The 13,030-nt window shown below is 41.2% G+C and overlaps 1 protein-coding gene across 16 annotated transcripts in view; it reads right to left on the reverse strand.

The window, feature by feature from the left end:
- The window catches only part of dbh (dopamine beta-hydroxylase (dopamine beta-monooxygenase)), a 53,017-nt gene that overhangs the window by 11,158 nt on the left and 28,829 nt on the right, over positions 1–13,030 (reverse strand). For 12 of the 16 annotated variants that reach the window (XM_046066856.1, XM_046066855.1, XM_046066853.1 and 9 more), the window contains 4 exons: positions 5,224–5,954; positions 2,083–2,229; positions 905–1,162; positions 277–453 (listed from right to left, as the gene is read on the reverse strand). In XM_046066856.1, the coding sequence (XP_045922812.1) occupies positions 277–453; positions 905–1,162; positions 2,083–2,229; positions 5,224–5,592 (951 nt within the window). In that variant the 5' untranslated portion in view covers positions 5,593–5,954. The remainder of the gene's footprint in view (positions 1–276; positions 454–904; positions 1,163–2,082; positions 2,230–5,223; positions 5,955–13,030) is intronic. The other 4 variants (XM_046066859.1, XM_046066858.1, XM_046066857.1 and 1 more) reach the window with 1 other exon arrangement.

Here is a 13,030-nt window from a genome sequence, read left to right on the forward strand (position 1 = left end):
TAGTTATAGAAGATCTGGATGTTATGTTTGATTGTCAGTTTCAATCTTAAATCTTTTGCAAAATGATGGCATTGTTATTGTTACAGCTTCAAGGGTCAGTTTTAGGGTCAGGACTTGAACGTTTTTGCATCATAAAACTTATGTTCAGGTAAGTGTTGAGGATATGCTTCCAGCTCAGTGTTGGTTTAGGGAACAGGGGGTGAATACAAACAGTAGAAGGTGCTCATCGGGATAGAAGTAAGACGATGTGTGTGGGTGTCTTGTTTCCCATCATACCTCAGCACCCATAGCCCATGCGGCTAGCACATGGCGGCAGAAGTTGAGCTTGCCCGGTTTCATCTTGTCATCACAGGAGCCGCTGTACTCTGGAACATCGCGAATGTCCGGTGAACATTCAAACACTTCTATGTGATGCACGATGGCCTCGTTACCTAGAGTTATCACTGACTCATACTGACAGAAAAAGAGAGAGGTGGAAAAAGAAAGATGTGGAAAGGAGAGACAGTCATGTTGTCTTATGTGTTTTTACTGCTAAAAGGTCTGGCAATATGGCTCCCTTAGACATGTATGTCAATAAAAACATCAATTAAACATTAATTATATGTAACATACAGTGCAGTAGCTTCAATAGCTTAATCTACTGTGTGGGTTTTTGTACTGGATCTGCTCACATTTATTCATATCTATTTATAGATCAATAAATAAGGAAGTGATGTGTTTGTTGTGTTCATACGTTTTCTTAGATTTGTGTTTCTTCTTTCTATCTATGACAACTTGGCTGTTAGACCCAGCTGGTAAACAAGGAGCAATAATAGCTCCTTGTGCACCATCTCCATCTAAAACACCCACTCTGTGTGTACATAAACTCCATGTTAAGTGTTTCTACTTTTAGAGGCATTCATACCATAACAATGTGATTCTTGGGCATGTTTTCTGGCAGCTTCTGTATGAAGCACCAGTACGTGGTCTCCTGGTTTGGTATGATGACATTTGGCGCAATGACATCCAGCGTCTGCACATCTGGAGGCAGGGTGGGTGACGGCATATCGGGGCGCAGCATCAGGACTCTCTGTACTCCTGTGTTTATCTGGGACAGGTTCAGCTGCTCAAGTGAAGCAAGTGGTTGATCCAAGAATCCATAGATGATGTGCACAGTTCCCTCCTGAACAATTAATAAAGAAAAAACAAAGCATGTTTGATGGCTACAAAGCAGAACATGAGCAGCAGAGATGTGTATTTCAAAAAGTCTCTCATGATTATTATTTGGCTGAAATGCCTACTAAGGCAAAGACAGAGAACTTGCCACTATGTTGTCATAGTAATGAGCATTGGTTTTGTGTCTGCAAGTTAGAGGTCTGATGTGGTACCATGGCAACCATAATCATTATAATGAATGCTTCAGAGTAAATTGTCTTGATCCTTCCAACTTTCTGAGTATTTTATGTCCACACCTGAAACCATCACACACACCCTCCCACACACACACGGGCACAGAGCAAATACTCAGCATCGTTCTTAAGGTTACACACATGAGTGCACTCAGACACCATCTTTCCCGCCTTCTTTCCATGTTCTTCGCGTCCATGCCACCTGTTAGCTGTGAAGTTCAGTCAGTTCAGGACTGACAGACTTTATTTTTGCTGGAGACTGTGTGACCCATAAAGCAGCAGATGTACCCGCCCTTTTGGCCCCACATGCACTCGGAAGGGGTAAAGTAAATGTAGACAATGATTTATTTAGCACTTTTATACAGGTAGGTATAGTTCGACGTGTTTAACAGGTGACAAATGAATAAGAAAGCAGAAGGATAAACGGCAACACAATGGGAGGGCATGAGGAAAGCAGAGCAAGTCACAGCTATGTGTGAACCCTCCTTTATTATTTAGAATAACTTATTGCAATTAATTCCTGGCAGATGTGTCTGTGAATGGAAGATTCTCTTTGAGGGTACCCAGAAGTCAAGAGTGCCCACATTGCTGTCAAAAAGCAATTTAAATTCACAATCCCACTCTGAAATGAACAGACCCACATTCTGCTCCCCTGGCATGCACACAGACACAGTGAAAGAAATACTTAACACACCTCTATGAGGTAGTCTCTGGGATCACAGGTGCTGAATGGTCTTTTGAAGAGCAGGTGGAATCCATCAGGTTTCTGTTTGGCTTCGATCAACTCGTAGTCTTGCTGGCTGTCCAGTGAAACGTGACCTGTGCTGTCGCTCCACGCATCCTGAAGGAGAAGACACACACAGCAAACCTATGAATATAACAAACGCCAAATAGACACAAGAAAACAGTGAAGAGCGCTTGTTATGTTTTATTCATCACATAAAGTCATGATTTGGTGGGGCAAGGTTAGACTAACCATTTCTTAACTGCGGATTTGAGTAACAATTGAGGGAAACAGCTCATTTCCATTTAAAAAGATTTATGGAGGGGTGTGGTTTTGTCAAGTGAAACTTATTATTCAACCATTACTGAATCCATTTCAGGGAATATGTGTCCATGCAAACCATGTTTTGAGAGTATACTAAACATGAAGTGCAGCTACAATTTTTTTTCAAATTATACTGTAGAAAAAGCAGTTGTTGAATTTTGCAGACAAAATGTTTGAAGGGGAAAGTTAACTGAAACAAACAAGAAAGCTTTGTGCGGAAATGTCACTTAATTGTTGTCAGAGGGAAAATAACGTTGCTATTGTTTCTTAATTTTAAAATGAGCAATACCAACCTACACCTTTGTAGTCGATAATGTTAACAGTGGATTTATGATACAGTCAATAGAAAGAAATCAGTGAAACTGTGAAAGGTTTGTATTGTGAAACCTTCCCAATGCGGTGTACAAGATTCCACCGCTCTGCCAGGAGGCTTTGCAACAGCTCTGTCTACCCGCTTCTGTTATGTTTCTCACATTCATATCTGTCCAGAATAGCACCTAAGATCGCTCTCTTTATTTATGTCTGCCTCTCTGTCCCTCTTATATAAGTGTTCTACACAAACTGCAAAGATTCTGTGGCCAGTGTTTTTAAAAATACAAACAGTATATAAATCTAAAATAAAATGTGGGCAGTATCCAGTATGTCTTACGTGTGTTACATGTCTGTGTACAAAATACACTAGATACAAACTGTGCAAATAGCTAAAAGACAGAGTCATATCTTGACGATTTAATTAGAAAAAACTCAAATTCTATGTCTTGAAATTGTTATGGTTATCTATACATAATTTTGTTCTGGCTTTTTTGCAGTCTGGTCAGCTGTTGGTGTAGTAAGGGGTATCGTATGGACTTTTAAGTTGCCTAAATCTAATTTTGGATCATTAAGAAAAAATATGTTGGGTTAGGATAGCTTCACATTTTTTCAAGTCTATCTTATAACACTAATCACATGCACATATGTACTCTGAAACAGTTTTTGGTCACTCCGATCATTGGTCTATTTTATGCTGGCCTTAAAAAGATGATTTCCCATGTTTGCTCCTGGTATTAACATGTGATCTGTATCTGTAACAGAACGCATGTGGAGTCTGGTAAAAAAGATTGGATGCAAAATCCGCAGGTTTTTTTTTTGTTGTTGTTTCCCTGGACACGGTTTCCTTTCTGAGCTTCAAGTCACACCTAAACAAAGACAAGAGAGAGAGCAGGAAAAAAAACAGTTTTGTGTCTTCATATCCCTGGTATGTTGGAACAAAATCTTAAAATCCAAGTCTCCATGGGCTGATTTGAATACATAGATTTAAAAAGGGATTTTAGGAGTCCCTGAACTGGAGCATATCTAAAATGTGCCTGGCTTTGTAAGAAGCAACGTGTGTGTGTTTGTGTGTGTGTGTGTGTGTGTGTGTCTGTGAGAGAGAGAGAGAGAGAGAGAGAGAGAGAGAGAGAGAGAGAGAGAAGGATTGACTAGCTCAGCATTGACCTGACTTGTGCTGGTAATTTTGCACTCCTGAGGAAAGAGAGACTGATGGTTTGATTTTAAACTGCAGGGATTTGATACTCTGGGATTTGGGTAACTTAAAGATAAACCAGGCTGAGTTTAGAAGTTAGGTAAAAAATGAATGCAGGGAAAGGAATGCCTGCGTGGTTTCCAGTTCTCCCTCATGCTCCTACAATAAAGAGTTTTTGCTCATAAAATACTTAACTAGCTACATTTATTTAATTACATTACATTTAATAACATCAAATCACATGTTTAGATTTTAATACTGTGGCTGAACAGTTAAAAAAGTGGTAATAATTGGTCGAAAAAAGTGTAAAGGTTTTTAACAGAAGAAATCTGCTAAACAGTAGACCCCGACACTGGGACATCTTAATGTTGCCTTTTTAACATATAAACATTTTTAGTTAATGTAAAATTTGATTTATTTTGTACATTAACACCCTGGAGGCTGCCACTTGGTCCCAGCATTTGTCAACCATTAACCAACCAATCGGATGCTGGTAGATATAGTCTCAGTTCTTATGTTAATAATCTGACACAGATAAAGTAGAAGGAAAAAGAATCAGAAGTGATACTGGATCATTTTTTACTGCAGTTACTATTCACCTTGCTTACTGTTTCTCATTAATATTGCCACATAATAATCCTATGGACAAAATGAAAAGTTAGGTAAATGGGAATTTTGTAGCAAGATGCATTTTAAAATGCATTTTTCACAAACCTTTATCAGGAGATGTGAGGGAAATAAATCTTAGATGAATTTGTTAAAAAGGCTTGTGTGTTGCAAAACGAAAACAAGGCATTTTATGGCATCTTAATCGGCATATAGGATTCAATTTTAATATGCTAATATCTGGTAATTATTCCCCCGATGAACTTCAGCTACTAGTGCAGTTTGAGTGATTTCCAATTAGCAGGGGCCGATAACATCCTTTGTGACTATGCGATTAGGAAGCAAGCCATCCGCCGGCTCCTCGTGGAAAGACACCAATCTCGCGCCCCAGAGATCACAGACAGATGAGGAACACTAGGGAAACCTCTGCTCCACAAGGAATCCCAGAGCATTTATGAGTTTCACAAGTGAACATAGAGAAAAAAATGGAAGAGAGAGTGAGAAAAACAGTAAAATGATTTGATTTCACACCTGTTTGGAAATCTGCTTGATATCCTCATCTTCTGAGAGGCAAGTGTTGTTTTAGTCTGACTTTTTATAAATTTTACTCCCCAAATTCTTTTAAATTCAATAATCTGAAATATTATACATATAACACATATTCCAGGGCTACTTACCCCAAAGTAGCTATTGGCTCCAGAGTCCCACAGCACCACCAGGTCAGCATTTGTCAGCTCCCCGCGGTCAGACATCCCCAGGACCACCCCGTGTCTGAGCTCCATGACCCTGAGCTCCATGTAAACTTCCTGGTCGCTGTAGCTGATGTTCCAGGCCAGCTGGAGCTCCCCGCGTGGGTCAAGGGGCACCCGGAAGGGCATGGGGAGAGGTGGCAGAGGGCTGGAAGGCTTTGATTTCAGGCTGGAAACTTCGATAGCATTGGTGGGCGCCTGGTATGAAGCCACCAAAATGACCATTAGAGCTGCCAGGGCAGTTAAGTACATGATGGTGACGTCCTGAAGGCGAAGGTTCTTACTGAAGATCCTCATAGCCCCAATGATGGTTATCAATCAGCGTCAATGTAGTGGCAGACAAATTATCTCCAGATTTGTTTTTTATACTTTTTACCTCTGTTGTGTCTTTCGTTCTTCCTCAGTCTCTTTAGCCAGAGTTGATTTGGAGTTCAATGCAGAAAGTTTTGAGTAGGTTTCTTGTCCAGGGCAGTTGTAACAGTGCTGCAGTTCTGTATAAGCTTTAACTCTCCAAACTCAAACACTCACTGGTTTTGTTTGTCTGGTCAGCTCTGTTCTCTTTTGTGGCCACAGTAGACTCAATTTCTCCCTCGCAGCAGTCAGGTGAGGTTGTTTATTCCTTTCTTCCCATGTTTTCTATCCTCTCAGGCCCTTGTTTTCTGAAAAGTTTGACCTGCTTTTGAGTATCACCAACTTTCCTGTCTTTAGGTTTCTCTGTTTCCAAGACCTTGTGGGTATTGTCTCTTTCCAATGGGCAACTGCTCTGTCTCATCCCTCTCCCTGGTTTTTAAGAGACTCCTCCCTTGTGAGTTGTCTGTTTTTATCCAGCCTAATGGTATTACATTTGTTGAGGAAAATTGGATTGTATCCTTTAAGCCCTGGGGTCAACCATGATTCTGCACATCTGCCAGCCCCTAATTGATCTAAATTCAACCATGGACATTATCAACAACAATCTGCTTAGACTGACTAAACTTTATTGTGCGCTCCATCTCTGTCTTTTTTTTTTTTGCTTTGGTGAGCATGCATTATACATTTTCTTGAACATTTCCTGACAAAAGGTATCCTGCACACTAAACCTTACACCTGGCTTGTTAGGTATTTGATTCAAAGTGGATTTAGAGGGCAGCAAGCATTAATGCATTAGGGCCCTTTCTTTAAGCCACCGCCTAAGGCTGCAGAAGACCTAATCAAACTGTCAATTATGGGTTTCAAAAGCAAGAGGGACGCATTCAGGTTGGTTTCAAAGGTTAAAGCCCCTGTAGAAAAGTTAGTGTCCATCTGTGTGTTTGTATTTGGTGAGAAACAGGTGAGTTACAGCGGACAAATGGATTTAAATGGATTTGAAGAGAAATGAAACACTGCTCTTTGGCCTGTCCCTGCGCGCTGCACACATTTGTGAATCCATACAGTATAAAGATTACACACATGCAGGGAGCTTGACGTGACACAAAATTACAGAAATTACAGCAAAACAACACAGAGTCAAGAAAGAACTGTAGAAAATCAAAAGGTCAAATAAAGTTTGAAAGGCACAAACAGGTACAACGTTATATAAAAACACATTTTAAAAGGGCTTAGTGAATGAAAACAAATATTGCACGAGTTAATTCTATTTGTAGCACCACCACTGGGGTTGCAGACACTATGTGACACAGAGAGTTGAGACTTCTCCATGTATAGTTCATTTGAAAATAATAACATTTAATACAGTAGTGGGGTGGCATGGTGGTGCAGTGATTAGCACTGTTGACTCACAGCAAAAAGGTCACAGGTTCAAACCCCCTTTTCCTCGGCCTTTCTGCATTAAGTTTGCATGTTCTCCCCATATCTGCATCGGTTCTCTCCGGGCTCGCTCTCTGAGAAACCGCCTTGAAACTTTCAACAAGAGAGGGCAGTGAAACACTGCTTTTCAGCCTTCTTTTATATCTCTTTAATGTATGGATAGGGATAAGTACAGGATGTATGGATGGATGAGTGGACAATTTACAGTAAATGCAATCTCATTTGTGCAGTAGTTCATCACATCTCTTGTCATGTCCTGGTCAAAAGTGATCATTCAATACATTTCAAGTTCCTGTGACTTCCAGGGAAAGCTCATCATCACATGTAGGGTGCTGTAGAGTGAATGCAAAAAATGTGTGCGTTGGATTACATTCTGTACATGACGTCAAACAGTTGATTCATTTTTCTTGAAGAGGCTCATGAAGGGAAAGGTTTGGATCTGAGCAGAAAACAGAGAGCAGAATAGAAAAACACCAGCCTGGTATTGTGTTGTTTAATGTAATAAAGACTCTAGTCCCTGAGGCAAAAGCAGAGATGTGTATGTCCTAATGTGTATGGCCTTTACATGAGGCTCAATAGTCATCTCTTTCTCTATGTGTCTTTTTTTTCTTTTCACCTTTAACACCATCACACTTCCACCTTTTCACCAGCCTGTCTCTCCTCTGTCACACTGCTCTCTTTAACTGCTGATCACCCTCTCCCACTCTCTTCCTGCCCTCTCACTTCTCTTACATGCACATTTATCTTTCTGCTGCCGCTACTGATGTGTCAGCAAACATAAATGAGACAAGACGCCATAAAGTCGGCTGTGATCTGGAGGGAATGGCAGAGAAAGAGGGGGATAGAATGGGGGATGGGTGGGGAAGAGCAGATTTAGGTAGGGAATGATGGCCCTTTATGTGATCATGTCTGTGTGTGTTTATGCAAAAGCCTGGGGGTCTATCTGACATTATCCTGCCTAGAACAATCCAGATATTGCCCTGCAAAACTTTCCCATCCTGCCTTGCTTTCCGTTTGGGAGAGGCTTACGCATGGACACACAGAAACACACAGAGACCAAAATAATTATGTGACAAATGATCCATAGCTTATTTAGTTTACTTTTATGTTGTGTGGTGAGCGCTACTCTTTTCTGCTATGCTATGTTTTGCGTTGCATTTAGAGTCTGATTGCAGTATATTTTATGTATATTATTATTTAGTAGTGTTGCAACATGGTTAATTTGTACAGAAACCACATCAGAGATACATAGTGAGCTGTGTCAAGTTAGTAGCATTCAACACAACTTTATTGTGTGTGACTTTAATAGTAAAATGTCTTCTAACTGGATTTTTACCCAGCACCCATATACAGCACAGAGCCACAGTGTCTTAGTTGATGCTGCCTGTGAAACGTTTGCTGAATAGCAGCCAATGTGGAGACAAGTGGCAATTACAGGCTAATGGGGATATCCTAAAATGTAGTGTAACAGAACCACATGGATTCATCATGAAGTCAGCAATCTGACTCAGTAATGTCAGTTACACGACAATATCTATCTAAAGCTTGCTAACATTGGCTAGTGTCACAATGACCTACACACCAAGTAAGGCTATAACAATAAAACCCTAGACTAGACTGTATTGAGGCTTATGAAACTGTTCTTTTTAAAGTTACATAGTCACTTTTAAGTGGTGCAAATTCCTCACAAGTCTACAAATACTCAAACCACCAAAACCAAGTCATATGTAATAAACCTTGGACATTCGTGACCTCTAGGGGTTTAAGGCTTTTGCTTACTTTGCCTGTTTGGTAATCCAGTTTGACTAAAAGATTGCAATCAGTTGCAGGGGTGTTCATAGATAATACAAAGAAAGTGTAATTAAAATTCTGCTAAGGAATCTTATTTTATTTTGGTCAAAAAAAAAAGTAGCTGCGAATGTGAGGTGAGCTGCCTCATTCACACTCTGACTCTCGCCCTGCATACAAAGCTAGAAAGAGAGAGAAACGAATGGAAAAAAAAGCAAAATACACCTCAACATGACCAGTCCAACCATCTCATTCTCTCCTAATATAAATATTTCAATGCCGCACGCTCTGAAAGTGCACTAATCTCCACTTCTGTGAGTTTGAATAATGAATGCAATAAAAACTCACACTGCTACTCCTAACGCAGCCTCAAACTGCCCCTTGACTGATCTGAATGGGGGAGGCAAGCCGTTGTAAGAGCGGATCGGATAAGCAGAGGACACGATGAGTGAAGAGTTTGGAGAGGAGAAAAGAGAGAGATGATGGGGGGGGGGTACAATGACAGAGAGAGAGGCACATGGATCACACGACAGACGGTAACAGGTAGGAAAGTCTGTCACATCCATGGATGGATGTCCTGCAGTCAGAGTCAGAGCGTTAAGAGACAGAGGGAAGTAGAAAATTATCCTTCCAGGGACAGTTGTGACCGTCGTCCTAATGGGATTTAATGAACGTTTTGTTCCAGACAGAGGGCTAGTTTGTTTTTCCACTTTGGCTGAACCTTGGGCTGAGGACAGGTGTAATTTCTTAATTATCTTTATAGAGTTGGCTGTCACATATGGATACAGCTCGGGTGATTAACTGGTGTGACTGTGAGTGGGAAGCTTAATGAATCTCCTCTAAATGCTGCAGCAGCTTATGGTTTCCAGTGTAATATGAGGACGTAATCAAGGTCTGACTTCCAGGTCTAGACTACAGTTGATACTGGTGATACATTGGCAGAGTTTGTGGATGCACACTTCTCTTCATTTCTCCAGAATTGTGCTGCTGACTTTTTGACACAACTCATTTTATATGCATGTGTAGATGTGCAAGTCAGAAATGAGTTTTTTCTGTATGTAATGAACATTTCTAGCCATATCCCCCTATTAAAAACTCAGCACTGATTTCTGCTTGGAAGTCAAAGTGGGACCTCATCCAGCATATTGTGCCTCTTTCTTCCCCGACCCCCTCCTCTTGTCTCTTCTCTCTAGCACCCATAGCCAATCTAAGCCTGTGACTAAAGCGCCATCTCTCAGGCTGCATACTCCAGGCTGCATTTACTCACTGAGTCTGCGGGCGCTAAGAGCCACCTCTGAATTTAAAGCGCATTTCACTCGTCTCCGCGCATTGCCGGACGTCGCTCTGCAGGAATCAGCAAATGTACGGAAATCCAATCACCGTGCATTAAATATACAGTAGCTGCAGACACTTGGTAGCCCTAAAGCGACGACTGCTTGCCAGCTTGTGTTTCGCCAAACATGAGATGCAAAGAGAGAAACATACTGAAGGGAGGAAGGAGATAGATGAATAGATTGATAGAAAAGAAAGGGAAGCGTGCAAAAAAAAAAGCCTCGCTTGATTGGCCGCGGAACACGGAGCAGCACTACAACAAATATCTGACCTCGACCTCCTCGGACGGTGGGAAACTGGTTATTGAAATGGAGATGTCGAGCTTTTCTACCACCCCGTCTCCTCCTCCAACACACATGCTGCTGAGGCTGCTGATGATGATGTTTGCGTAGGAGTGCTTTATTTTGCGGACAGCCGTTGGTGAACCAGTCCCTACTGTTCAAACAACTCCAGACAAGCGGTGGATGAATCTGTGTGTGTATGTGTAAGTGTGTGTGGCTGGCTGCCTTTTCCAAACACATATTTTTTCAGAGATATTGTTCTCGGAGCTCGGTTTTTTTTTTTGCGTCTTTGGGGTGTTTTTTTTGGTTGTGTTTCTGCGAGTCTGGAATTGGACAGAAACTGTTTTGCATGCGAATTATGTCGGGGGAAGTAGCCTAGAAGCAAAGAATACGGCTATTAGCGTGGACATTTTTGGCAAAGAACGCCTCAGCTATTGTATCTTTTTTTAATTAACAACCAAAGAGGATCAGGCCCAGCGGGTCGAGCTTCATCTCTACTTCGATAACAGGCACTTCAGTGTTTTGCTGATTACTTTTCCGACACTGGGGGCTTCTTTTTTCGTTATTGGTTTCATTATTCAGTGACTGAGGTCTAACACAAACTACAACCAGCAGAGGTCGGGACCTGAGCTCCAAGGAGCCACTATTGCCCTAGATGTGACCCTGTGAATTCCTTTTATCTCTGAAGGTAAGTTTCTTCACCATTTAAGAGAGAGTAGTTTTCTTTTTTTTTTATTCATTCATTCATATGTTGAATTTGGTTTCACTTGTAGATAAACGGATATGCTACATCTGCTTGTTGAGTCATGCATGCAGTTGAGAAGTTCTGCTTGTTAGGAAATAGATAAGATTAACTGAAACTGAGGAAATGAGTAGCTAGATAGATAGATAGATAGATAGATAGATAGATGCTTCATGAGTTTCTCATTTCAGCACCATGGACAGAACCACACTTGTCTTATAGGAATCTGCTTTTCTTCTCCTTATTCCACCCAGAACATTTATAATTTAGTCCATATACACAACATTCACTACATGTAGCAGACTGTGTTTCTGGGAGCTTAAATAAAACCATGGGAAAGATACAGTAGTTGAATGAAAAAGATAGAGATGTACACACAGGCAGAAAGACAGATGAGAAAGAGAGCATGAAGGCGAGGGAGAGAGGTTCAGAAAGGTGCTTTGACAGACTTGCTGGCTGCCCGGCTTGCCACATGCTGACAAAACAGCATGGCTTGTGAGCCACAGCTACTGTCACCAACTGTTAGCCATGGTCACATCCAAATTGTTCGCTCCAGATATTTTTAGGCAGGGTGGAAATGCATCTCAAGCAGCATTAAGGCCGTGCAACACAAAAAACATTCCACTTAATGTGGGTTAAATTGACAAAATATTTCAGGATGTACACAGGATGCAACCCACCACCCACTGGGTGATTTGGAAACACTGTGGTGGATGAAGTAATAACTAACCAGCCAAAATGAGAACCAACATATGTATCTGAATATTTCAGCTTCTACAATAGATTTTTTTTTTTTTTAAAGAAAATATTTTCTGTCTCTAGAAACAGCACAGGCACAGAACACAGGGGAGCAGTCAGTTAGGCAAGAATTTGCACAACCCATTTTTTATATGCAGTAATGATAACCCCTGACCTCTGTAGAGTATGTGTTGTAAGAGTGATTGGGAAAAGAGGTATTTTGGTATTATAGTGGGGGGACGTACCTTTGCTGAGATGTATTTTACTAAAAGCACTATTTCATACTGCCCTGATTGGACAATAACTTCTTTGTTCTTCTTTTATCATCGCAATGCAATGCAACCTGTTCAGTATCAAAACTTCATTGGGCTGCCACAGTCCAAAGCCTCAGTTCAGGCTCCATTGTATGCTTGAACTGCCAAAGGAGGAATAATATTCATGTGTGAATCAACAGACATGATTTGGAGTTTATGATTGATTTTACCTGAGCTAATCTCCGTAAATGCCTCATCTCGTCCTCATGCACTGAAAAGGTTGAACTCAGATCCCACCACATGCAGATTTGTGACACATTTGACAAAAAGACTGACAAATTGAGTGGAGAAAAACAATGCATACAGATGCTTGTAGGGTTTTTCTTTCATTTCCCTGGGGTAAAGATGACTCAAGCTTGCACACTTACTCAGATTGATCCATGGGAGTCCTGAATGAATGAATTCAGTTATATTGTCACTATTATGCTCATGCTGCCTTAGTTTTAGCATCACAGTTACTGGTTTTAAACACTCCATATCATATGATATCATCTGGTCTAAGACAGTATGCCCTAAAGCAAGTATAGGGAATGACAACTGGGACAAAATTTGTGTTGGGGACTGAAGATAAAATAAATACACACACATACATACTGTGCCTCTGGAGGGCCTACAACAATGAAAAGCTAGGAGGGGCTTGTGTTCCCATGGTGACTTCCTCAGTGACCCTTGGAACAACCATGGCCCCCTGGGAGATCAGTCATACTCCTGCATGGACACACACACATGCACACCCCCCCCCCCCCCCCCCCGAC

The sequence above is a fragment of the Micropterus dolomieu genome, linkage group LG13 (assembly GCF_021292245.1).
Source record: "Micropterus dolomieu isolate WLL.071019.BEF.003 ecotype Adirondacks linkage group LG13, ASM2129224v1, whole genome shotgun sequence".
In the NCBI taxonomy this organism is placed as follows: domain Eukaryota; kingdom Metazoa; phylum Chordata; class Actinopteri; order Centrarchiformes; family Centrarchidae; genus Micropterus; species Micropterus dolomieu.